The sequence below is a fragment of the Eumetopias jubatus genome, unplaced genomic scaffold (genome assembly GCF_037043125.1).
Source record: "Eumetopias jubatus isolate StellerSeaLion01/CBP00866 unplaced genomic scaffold, mEumJub1_p1.0 scaffold_12, whole genome shotgun sequence".
Lineage (NCBI taxonomy): Eukaryota > Metazoa > Chordata > Mammalia > Carnivora > Otariidae > Eumetopias > Eumetopias jubatus.
Window position 1 is genome coordinate 87,307,233 of NW_028274818.1, and position 11,208 is coordinate 87,318,440.

Below are 11,208 nucleotides of genomic sequence, written 5' to 3' on the forward strand. Positions count from 1 at the left end.
TTCAGGGGAACAAAAGGGCAGGGACCGTGTGTGTGCGCGTGCGTGTGTGTGTGCGCGTCGGGGGTGTCAGGGTTACGAGAAAAACATTTTTCACCGTTTATTCCTGTTTACTAATTTTTTTTCCCCTCATGCACTGAGCACTTTTTAAAAACCTTGTGAGAGTTTTAAAAATTAGCAAAAAGTGGGGGGCACCTGGGTGGCGCAGTCAGTTAAGCTTCTGCCTTCAGCTCGGGTCATGATCCCAGGGTTCTGGGATGGAGTCCCGCATTGGGCTCCCTGCTCAGCGGGGAGCCTGCTTCTCCCTCTCCCAGCTCATGCTCTCTCTTACCATCTCTCAAATAAATAAAATCTTAAAAAAAAAAAAAAAAAAGAGGGGTGCCTGGGTGGCACAGTCGTTAAGCAACTGCCTTCGGCTCAGGTCACGATCCCAGGGTCCTGGGATCGAGCCCCGCATCGGGCTCCCTGCTCCGTGGGAAGCCTGCTTCTCCCTCTCCCACTCCCCCTGCTTTGTTCCGTCTCTCGCTGTGTCTCCTCTGTCAAATAAATAAATAAAATCTTAAAAAAAAAAAAAAAGAAAACTAGCAAAAGAGATAATAAAAGAATTCATTTTGCTTAACAACTGAGAGTTTTTCATGAGACATCACCTGACCTCATCCTGATAACCGGGTATCAAAAGCATTGCTATTTTCCACAGTTGGCAGTCCTGGAGGGTCCCAGGATGTGGAAGGGCCCCTGCCTGTGGTCCACACTCTCATTTTATCCATTTTCTCTGCCTTTTTCACTGAGCTTTCTCCTGAACTCTCTGTGACGAGAAGGCCATCAGTCAAGATACCAACTCCAGAGGTGTAAAGACCCAGAGCAACTGCAGGTCTTCCCACCCTTTGCCTGTGTGTTTCCACGCAGGGCTTCTTCCTATCCCTTGTGGATTCGAGGAAAGGACTTTCTCATTTGTTTCTCCAAACCTCAAGCGCCTGCCTACCCAGCCTGCGGACATCCCCTAAACTCAAGACCTACTTGAGTCTTGAAGGTCTCCTCGATATCAGCACTCAGTGTGCTCCACTTGTCTGCTTCCTGAAGGGACTCTGCCGCAAGCTGCATTCTGGACTTGACCTGGTCAATTTCTACCAACACCTAAAAGAGAGACAAGAGGTCAAAGACTAAGGAAGTGGCAGTTCCTTTATCTCTACCCTCCACTGGCGACTTCAAACATAAGTATCATGGCACACTCCCGTTTTGAGGGAGCTTCTGTGAATGTCTTCCAAAACCAAGAATCAGCATTAGGGACAGGAGCGTGAATACCTGCATCGATTGAGACGTATCCTGTTCAAATTTTTTAATGTCCTCCTTGACAAGAATCATTTGTTCTTTCAGAAAAGACGCCTCCTGTTTCAGGGCTTCAACATCGCGGAGCACTTTGGGCATGTTCTGAAGAGCCTGGTGACTTGTTTCTGTAGCAAGAACCGAAGAACAAAAGGTGAAAATCAGACCAGTCACCAGTGAACAAGATGAAGAGATCAGAAGACAGGAAGGGAATTTTCCCCAAAGCACCCCCAACCACACAGTTTTCTGAGCCTGTGGACGATGGGGAGTGCAGAAGAGGTGGGCTGGGAGGTGGGCTCTGCCAGGACCATGTCTTCCCCAGTCTGATCGGTGTGGGCCATGGGATTTGACAAGGAAGGAACCATCAACCTGACCCAAAATCAACGCTTTTCCACCACTGCGTTAAATTGAAACTCCCTTTGTGAGGAGAGAAAATGAAAGAATCTGACACTGGGTAAATGCCAGCTACGCCCCAGGTGATCTACAAACATTCTATCACATAATGTCCACAGGAATCATTAGCAGTCACCTCTTACAAATAAGGAAACTGAGGCTCAGAGAGGTTGAGTAACTTCCCTAAGATTTCACAGTGCTGAAACCAAGCCTTACATGTGTCTGGCCCCAATGTCTGCATTCCATGGTCTTTTCAAAACAGAGTCCACAGACGACCAGCGTCAACTGGGGCACAGTTAAATGCAGGTCCCCCGGCACCTGCCAGTTTCTTATTTAACAAGTCTGGTAGGAGATCAGGTGACATTAAGAAACTATATGGTTTTTGTTTTTTAAATGTTTTATTTATTTGACAGAGAGAGACAGAGCGAGAGAGGAAACACAAGCAGGGGGAGTGGGAGAGGGGGAAGCAGGCTTCCCGCGGAGCAGGGAGCCCAATGCGGGGCTCGATCCCAGGACCCCAGGATCATGACCTGAGCCGAAGGCAGACACTTAACGACTGAGCCACCCTGTTTTAACAGACGTCCCAAACATAGAATACAATTTGCACATCTTTGCACACTATGATGTGTTATGTGGAATTGGGAGAGTTACTAGCATACCCCTCTGACCCTTTATTTTTTTTAAAGATTTTATTTATTTATTTGAGAGAGAGAGAGAATGAGAGAGAGAGAGCACGAGAGGGAAGAGGGTCAGAGGGAGAAGCAGACTCCCCGCTGAGCAGGGAGCCTGATGTGGGACTTGATCCCGGGACTCCAGGGTCATGACCTGAGCCGAAGGCAGTCGCTTAACCAACTGAGCCACCCAGGCGCCCCCCCGCCCGACCCTTTAAAGGGCAATTCATCGGGAAATCAACCCAGTAAGTCCAGCGTCTTCTGCTCTACCAGTGCGATGAATGGAACCTTAACATCTTAAAGAAATATTTCAGGAACCTGTTCATCCGGCTGTGCCATAAAATAACAATGTGTTTCCAGCACTGACCCCGGGTAAAGTTCTAAGACTAAGAAAACAAAGATAGAACAAGGATTTCTTCTGTATAGAGACTGACTTTGAACAATGCTGACTTTTTAACAACATTGTTATGGCCCCAGTCTTCCACCTGTTAAACCTCGAAGTCACTCTTCGGTCCTTGCCGTTCTCTGTGTACCTCTTTTTCCTTCTCCACAACCCTCCCCCCACACCAAATTTAGTCCACTCTTTTTTCCATTTTAAAGCTATCACTTGCAGTGGTTGCCTCTGGGAGGGTAAGGGCCAGATTTCACTGTGAAGGGGAATGGGGGCACTTTCTTGGGTGATTGTAACATTCTCCTTCTTGACAGAGATTTGAGTTATCCTAGCTGTATACATTTGTCAAAACTCATTACACTCATCAGATAAGATTTTTTTTTAAAGATTTTATTTGTTTATTTGACAGAGACAGCGAGAGCAGGAACACAAGTGTGGGGAGTGGGAGAGGGAGAAGCAGGCTTCCTGCTGAGCCGGGAGCCCGATGTGGGACTCGATCCCAGGACTCTGGGATCATGACCTGAGCCAAAGGCAGACGCTCAACGACTGAGCCACCCAGGCACCCTCATCAGATAAGATTTGTGCATTTCACCTTATGTAAATTTTGTTTAGTTAAAAAAAAAAAAAAGAGCTGTAAACAAGTACTGAATTCTATTATGTTTAGGGTACCCACTAAAATGTACAGGGGTAAAGTATACTAACCTCTGCAACTCATTTTGAAATACATCAAAAAATAAGATGGGTGAATGGAGAAAGGGACAGGTAAATGGATAGATTTGTGATAAAGCAGGAATAGTAAATTGTTAATTGTAGAATCTAGGCAGTGGGCATATGGATGTTCACTACAATTCTCTCAATGTTACTGTATGTTTGGCACCTCCACCCACAGTCATTCAGTTCAAGAACCTGCTATCATTCTTGATGTTCTCCCCCTCTTGTCCCTCCTTCCAATCCATCAGCAAGTTCTTCCCATTCTTCCTCCTAAAAATATCTTAAATCTACCCATTTCCTACCATGCCCACTGCCACAACCCCAGTTGAAGCCACTATGATGACAGTCCACTCTTCTGAACAGTTGCCTTCTGAATCAATTGTGGTACTGTTCCTTTACACTCATTTTAAATCAAATCCAAACTCTTTAATGAGACATTAAAATCCCTGCATGATCTGGTCCCTGTTTGGGGGTTTTTCTCCCCCTGTCCCCCACTTGGCCTGTTAACCGACCCAACCTAGGACTGGGTCTTGTCCGACACTGTATCTCTGGAACCTGGAAAACAGTTTGTGCCTATTTATTTATTTGTTGACTGAATGACTGAACAAATCAGTCTCCCAACTTGGAGCCCTCAACATTCCCTCCTAGAGCCTCTGCAATAACCTCTCTTCACTGCATATTTGAGCCCTGTCTCGCCTTCCATAAAAAGAAAGCTTTAAACCTCTGAAGGCAGAGCACCTGGGTGGCTCAGTTGTTAAGCATCCGCCTTCAGCTCAGGTCATGATCCCAGGGTCCTGGAATCGAGCCCCGCATCGGGCTCCCGGCTCAGCAGGAAGCCTGCTTCTCCCTCTCCCACTCCCCCTGCTTGTGTTCCCTCTCTTGCTGTCTCTCTCTCTCTGTCAAATAAATAAATAAAATCTTTGAAAAACAAGAAACAAAAAACCTCTGAAGGCTTCCCATTGCCTAGGGGCCGAATTCCCAACTCCTTAGGATAATCAAAAAGGGGATACCTGGGCGGTTCAGTCGGTTAAGTGTCCCACTCTTGATTTCGGCTCAGGTCATGATCTCAGGGTGTGGGATTGGGCCTGCTTAAGATTCTCTCTCTCTCCCTCTGCACGCCACCACCCCCCCCCCCGGTCCCCGGGCATGCACATATGTGCGTGTGTGTGTGTGTGTGTGTGTGTGTGTGTGTGTGTGTGTGTAAAGAATAATCAAGCCTGGCACAGCTAGGTACCCAAGCCTCTCATGCTCCAGGGCATGGCACACACGGGCATGCACATACGTGTGTGTGTGTGTGTGTGTGTGTGTGTAAAGAATAAAATAAAATAAAATGATGGGCAAAAAGGGCTTTCACAGTTTGACCCCAATCTACTTTTCTGTCTTAGCTCCAGAAGTCTCCCCCTTCCCCCGGGAAAGTGTGATCCTATAATAATAATACTAATGACTAACGTTTGTTGATGTTACTGATGGAGCTGTGTTTGAACTTCTCACCCTTCTGTGGACTGGCTAGGCCTTTTTATACCCACATGCTTCTGTATGTGCTGTTCTCTCTCCCTTTCATCCCAGAGAGGTAGTAAGGTATAATAGATAAGACCCTGAGCTCTGGGACCAATGCTTGGGTTCAAATCCAAACTAGAAATACGATGATGGGTCAGTTACTTCACTCAGCCACAGTCTCTACAACTATAAATTGGAAAATTAGGCTGAGAAGGGGCAACATTAACATTTTGGCCAGGACGTTCTTCATTGTGTAGGATATCCCAAGCATGCAGGACACCAAGCATCGCTGGGTATTTCCACTAACTGTCCATCATTGTGACATTCCTCCCCATTGCAAGGACTAAAAGCACTCCCAACAACTTCCAGATACTCAGGGGATGGTGGGGGTGGAAGGAGGTGACATTACCACCCCTGGTTTGAGAACCACTTAGTTAATACATACAGGGCATTTAAAAGAATGGCTGACACATTATCAAGGGCTCAAATATTGCTATCATATTATTATTAATGTCCTCCCCCTCTTTGCCCTATGAAGTCTTCCTTCAAGGCCTAAGACAGGGAAAACCCTTTATGATTCTCCCAGACTAGAGGTAACTGCACACTTTTTCCAGCTCTCATAACTCCTGGTCCTACTTGTAGGAAAGCCACCCTTCACTGTAATTTAACCATTTAGTATCTTCCCCACAAGGCAGCAAGCTCCTGAAAAGTAACCTTTTTGCACATGGCCCATTTCTGGGCACAGGTGTAGCAGATGTTCAATGAGTATTAGATGCAAAGTACAATAAAGAACCTGCAGTGAAATAAAGCTCCCCTCCCCCCAACATCAGCCTTTTCTTAAACACTGGACCCATCTATAAAATAAAGTTTTATTTACTGGGTCTTAAGCTTCCCTGTAGGACCCGTCTCTCCCACGCAGCCTAGCAAAGAGACTGGCGTGCAGTATGCACCTAATGAACATACGGTGAACATACTGTGACTAAAAATCGAGTAGGAGTTAATGAAAAAGTTGCTGGTGTGTATTATTTTTCATAATTAACTATCCTTGAAAGATGGTTCAAGTCTCCATTCAGGCCAGCCCATCTTCAAGGACATGAAGGTCCGCTCAAACAACGTTTCCCAGATTTGTGTCATTCCCACATGCCTCTGATACGCTTTTGCCAAATAGAAGAACCAGGTAACGATTAGTTAATATTCTTGAAATTCACTCTTGGGCCTCAAAGGAAACTTGATGGCACCGCCGGGGGTGGAAGAGCAAGCCCCAGCCTCGTCAAGCGTTAGACAGGCGGCAGCGAGCTGACACCGGCCCCCGGCGGCCCCACGAAAGGTCTGGAGGAGGGTCGGTCCGGGCTCCGCCTTCCCACCGCGGGGGGCGCGGACCGCCGCCGCCCCACGCCCGTCCCGGCAGCTCGGCCTTACCCTCCACCGCGTGGTTCACCTCCTGGATGAACAGCTGCAGCTTCATCACCAGCGTGGCCGCGTGGCCATCCGCCTTCCCGGCCGCCGCCTCCTTCGAACCCGTCCTGAAGGCCGCGTTGATCCACTCCTTCACGTCGAAGTCTTCCGCCAGGAACTTGGAGAAGTCCATGGCCGCACCGCCCCTCCGCCTCGGCGTCCAGGCCTGAAGAGCTGGCTCTGGCGGCAACGAGGCTGCTGAGTCGGGCGGCCCTGCGAGGGCACCGGGGCTGGCCTGGGCGGGGAGGCGGCAGGCGGAATCCACAGCACCCACTAAACTCGCGCTTCTGCGGCCCCTCTGTCAACTCGCGGAGGCAGAGGGCTCAGACTGGCCCTTGCCGCGCGCCGTACTTCTTCCGGAAGTAGGTGGCCGTTACCATAGTGATTGCCGGCGTTCCGGGCGCCCTGGAGAAAGGCCCCCGGCGGAGAGAGGCGAGCGGGTGCGAGCGTCCTGCTTCTTTTGCTAACTTAAGTGCGGGTTGAGCGCTTAAATATGTGCTTACTCTAAAGCCCTTACGTGCACTGGCGCACTTAGACTTGACAGTACTACGAGTGCCGTTATTCTCCCCAAGGTAAAGATGAAATTCGAGGCAGTTGAGCAACTCAGAGTCATGTCGCCAGAAAGTGGGACTGCGGGGATTTGAACTAGGGCAAACGGGCCACTGGAGCCTGAACTCTTTACCACGCTTTACTGCCTTCCTACAGAGATCAGATGAATCTACGCCATCTGGCCTCAGCCCTCCCTATAGCCACATTGGCCTCCTGTCCTTTCCTAACACACCACGCTGGAACTCAGACACCGGTTGCACCCGTTTTCTCTAGCCTCATGTGACGCCTTAGAAAAGGGAGCGCCTCCTTTGTCATAGATCATGGGAACCAAAAATTAAAAAAAAAAAATCCTTTGTGTATAACTGTGAATAATTTTGCCATTTACCCTTCTCACCCCGGGCATACTCTGAAATGCATACGGTAGTTCTTGAAGACTCTATATATCTAAGAACCTAAGTCCACAAATCAGGAAAGCTAGTATACTATCCTTGGTAGGAGCGTTGGAAGCCTTAAGTGCCTCTACAATATGCCCCTGCCCTCCCTGATGAACATTTTTAAACTAGCTTTACTAATAACTTACAGGATATAAAATTCATCCATTGTAAGCCACAATTCAATGATTTTTAGTAAATTTGGAGTTGGTCTCTCTCCACAAGAACATTTCCATCAGCCAAAAATGTTCCTTCCTCCTCATTTGCACTTAATCTGGTCTTCCACACCAGGCCCTAGGAAACCACTAGTCTGCTGTCTCTCAATTTACCTTTTCTGGACATTTCAGACACATGGAATCATATACTGTTTAGTGTTCCATCTGGCTTCTTTCACTGAGCATGTTTTTGAGGTCCATTTGTGTTGCACCATGTTATCAGTTTGTTCCTTTTTGTTGCTGAATAGTATTCCATTGTGTGGATATGACATATTTAGCCATTCACCAACTGATGGACATGTATGCTGCTTCTAGTTAAAGTCATTATGAATAATGTTATGATGTTCACCACGTGCCTTTGTGTAGACAAGTTTTCATTACTTTTGGATATATTCCTAGGAGTGGAATTGCTAAGTTACAAGATAAATTTATGTTCAACTTTTTAAGTAAACTGTCAAACTTACCCAGACTAGCCTACACCATTTTACATTACCATCAATGATGTGTGAGGGCTCCAGTTTCTCTATACCCTCACCAACATCTGGTATATAATAGTCACTGTTGCTTTAGTCTGCATTTCCCTAACCAATGATTTTGAACATCTTTTCATGTTATTAGCCATTCTTACATCTTCTTTGATGAAACGTTAAATTCTTCATATTAATAAACTGTTAAATTCTTTACATATCCTGAATTCCCTTATTAATATGGGTCACAACTATTTTCTCCCAATCTGTATCTTTTAAGATTTTATTTGAGACAGAGAATGAGAGAAAGAGAGAGAGAGAGAGCACATGAGAGGGGGGAGGGTCAGAGGGAGAAGCAGACTCCCCGCCGAGCAGGGAGCCCGATGCGGGACTCGATCCCGGGACTCAATCCCGGGACTCCAGGATCATGACCTGAGCCGAAGGCAGTCGCTTAACCAACTGAACCACCCAGGCGCCCTCCCAATCTGTATCTTGTCTTTTCATTTTCTTAATGTCTTTTGAGGTGCAAGTTTTTAATTTTGATAAATTCCCTTATCACTTCTTTTTTATGGATCCTACTTTTGGTCTTGTATCTAAGAAATCTTTGCCTAACACAAAATCATGAAGAATTTCTAAATTTTCTTCTAGAAGTTTTAAAGTATTAGCTCTTACATTTATGTCCATGATCCAGTTTGAATTCATTTTTTGTGTATGGTGTGAGGTAAAGGCCTAAGTTTATTCTTTAAAGATTTAATTTTTAAGTAACATCTATACCGAATGTGGGGCTCAAAGTTACAACCCCAAGATCAAGCGTCACAGTCAGCCAGGCGCCCGTCTGATTTTTTACGTACACATATACAGTTATCCCAGGATGATTCAGACTTTCCTTTCTCCACTGATTGCCTCAAGATCTTTTGTCAAAAATCAAGTGACACAGATGTAAGAATTTCTGGACTCTTGTTTCATTATCTATATTCCTATTGTACCAATAACAAATTGTCTTGATTACTATCGTTTATAGTAAGTTTGGAAGTCTGATAGTGTTAGTCCTCCCACTGTTATTTTTAAAAGTTGTTTTGCAGGGCACCTGGGTGGCTCAGTCAGTTAAGCATCTGCCTTCAGCTCAGGACATGATCCCAGGGTCCTGGGATCCAGCCTCATGTTGGGCTCCCTGCTCCTTGGGGAATATGCTTCTCCCTCTCCCTCTTTCCCTCCCTCGCTCTCCCTCCTCTCTCACATGCACTCTCTCTCAAATAAAATCTTTTTTTCCTTAAAGATTTTATTTATTTGACAGGGAGCAGGAGAGCACAAGTGGTGGGAGTGGCAGAGGGAGAGGGAGAAGCAGGCGCCCTGCCCAGCAGGGAGCCCAATGCGGGATTTGATCCCAGGACCCTGGGATCATGACCTGAGCCGAAGGCAGTCGCTTAACCAACTGAGCCACCCAGGCGTCCCTCAAATAAAATCTTAAAAATATTGTTTTGCTACTCCAGACCCTTTGCACATCCATATACATCTTATGACCTGCTTATCAATTTCTACACAAAAATGCTGCTGGAATAGGGTTTTTATTGAACTTACAGGTCATTTTGAGAACTGGCATCTTGACAATACAGAGTCTTCCAATCCATGAATGTGAAATGCCTCTCCATTTATTTAGATCAGAATGTTTCAACCTTGGTGTTATTCAACCCTGGTGTGGCCAGATAATTTATTGTTCAGTCTGTCCTATGCACTGTACAATGTTTGGCTGCATCTCTGGCCTCTACCACTACCTCCCAAAAGCATCCCTTCCCCCAAGTTGTGACAACTAAGAATGTCTCCACACATTGCCAAGTATCTCTCAGTGGGAACAATCACCCCTAGTTGAGAACCTCTAATTTAGATCTTTAATTTCTCTTAGCAATACCTTTTGTTGTACATTGTATATATCTTGCGCTTTTGTTAAATTTATTCATTTTAATGCTATTGTGAATGTAATTTTCATTTCACATGTTCTTGTTATAGGAATACAACTGATTTTTGTATATCTTGTACGTTTTAACATTTATCAGTTCTAGTTATTTGTGTGCATGTACATATTCCCTGGAATTTATGTACAGGTTCATAGTATCTGTGAATACAGGTTTTCCTTTTTCTTCCCTCTACTAACTGCACTGCTTAGAATCTTCAGTACAATATTGAATAGAAATGGTAAGAGCAGGGGCGCCTGGGTGGCTCAGACAGTTTAAGCATCTGCCTTCAGCTCAGGTCATAATCCTAGGGTCCTGGGATCGAGCCCTGCATCTAGCTCCCTGCTCCGCTGGAGGCCTGCTTCTCCCTCTCCCACTCCCCCTGCTTGTGTTCCCTATCGCTGTCAAATAAATCTTAAAAATTTTAGAAATGGCAAGAGCAGACATCTTTCCCTTGCTCCAGATCTTCAGCATCTTTTTCAGTCCAATCCCTTTTTCAAGATGACGAAGTTCCCTTCTATTCCTAGTTTGTTAAAATGTTACATATTTTTGTACCTATTGGGATAATTGTGTGGTTTTTGCCTTTTATATATTCTACTCATGTGATGTTATAGCAATTAACATTTGGATGGTAAACTGATCTTGCATTCCTAGGATAAATTCTACTTGGTCAGGATGTAGAATGTTACCAGATTTGCTTTGACACTATTTTGTTGAGGACTTTGTGTCAATGTTCATGGGGGAAAACTGGTCTGTAATATTGTTTTTGTGATCTTTCTCTAATTTTGGTTTAAGTGTAATACTGGTTTTAGAATCATTTAGGAAGTGATCCTTCCTTCTCTAGCTTCAGAGTTTGAGAATTGGGAAAGCCTCTTTAAATATTTGGCAGAATTTAATGGGAAGCCAGCTGGGCCTGGACATTTCTTCGTGAGAAGACTATTAATTCAACTTGTTATAGACCTATTCAGATGTTCTAGTTCTTAAATCACTTGGTAATTTGGGCTTTACTAGAAACTTGTCCATTTCACCTAAGTTGGCATAAAACTGTTCATAATATTCCTTTATAATCCTTTCCAATTTCTGTAGAATCAGTAGTGATGTGTCTCCTTTCCTGAGTTTGGTAATTTGTCTTTTGTTGGTCAGTCTCCTATCTTGAACC

The 11,208-nt window shown here is 45.3% G+C and overlaps 1 protein-coding gene across 2 annotated transcripts in view; it reads right to left on the reverse strand.

Moving 5' to 3' along the window:
• COG7 (component of oligomeric golgi complex 7) overlaps positions 1-6,846 on the reverse strand; it is a 78,480-nt gene extending 71,634 nt beyond the window's left edge. For both annotated transcript variants that reach the window (XM_088029033.1, XM_028090439.2), the window contains exons 1-3: positions 6,403-6,846; positions 1,300-1,448; positions 1,015-1,131 (exon numbers count right to left, since the gene is read on the reverse strand). In XM_088029033.1, the coding sequence (XP_087885159.1) occupies positions 1,015-1,131; positions 1,300-1,448; positions 6,403-6,571 (435 nt within the window). In that variant the 5' untranslated portion in view covers positions 6,572-6,846. The remainder of the gene's footprint in view (positions 1-1,014; positions 1,132-1,299; positions 1,449-6,402) is intronic.
• Positions 6,847-11,208: the final 4,362 nt, after the last annotated feature.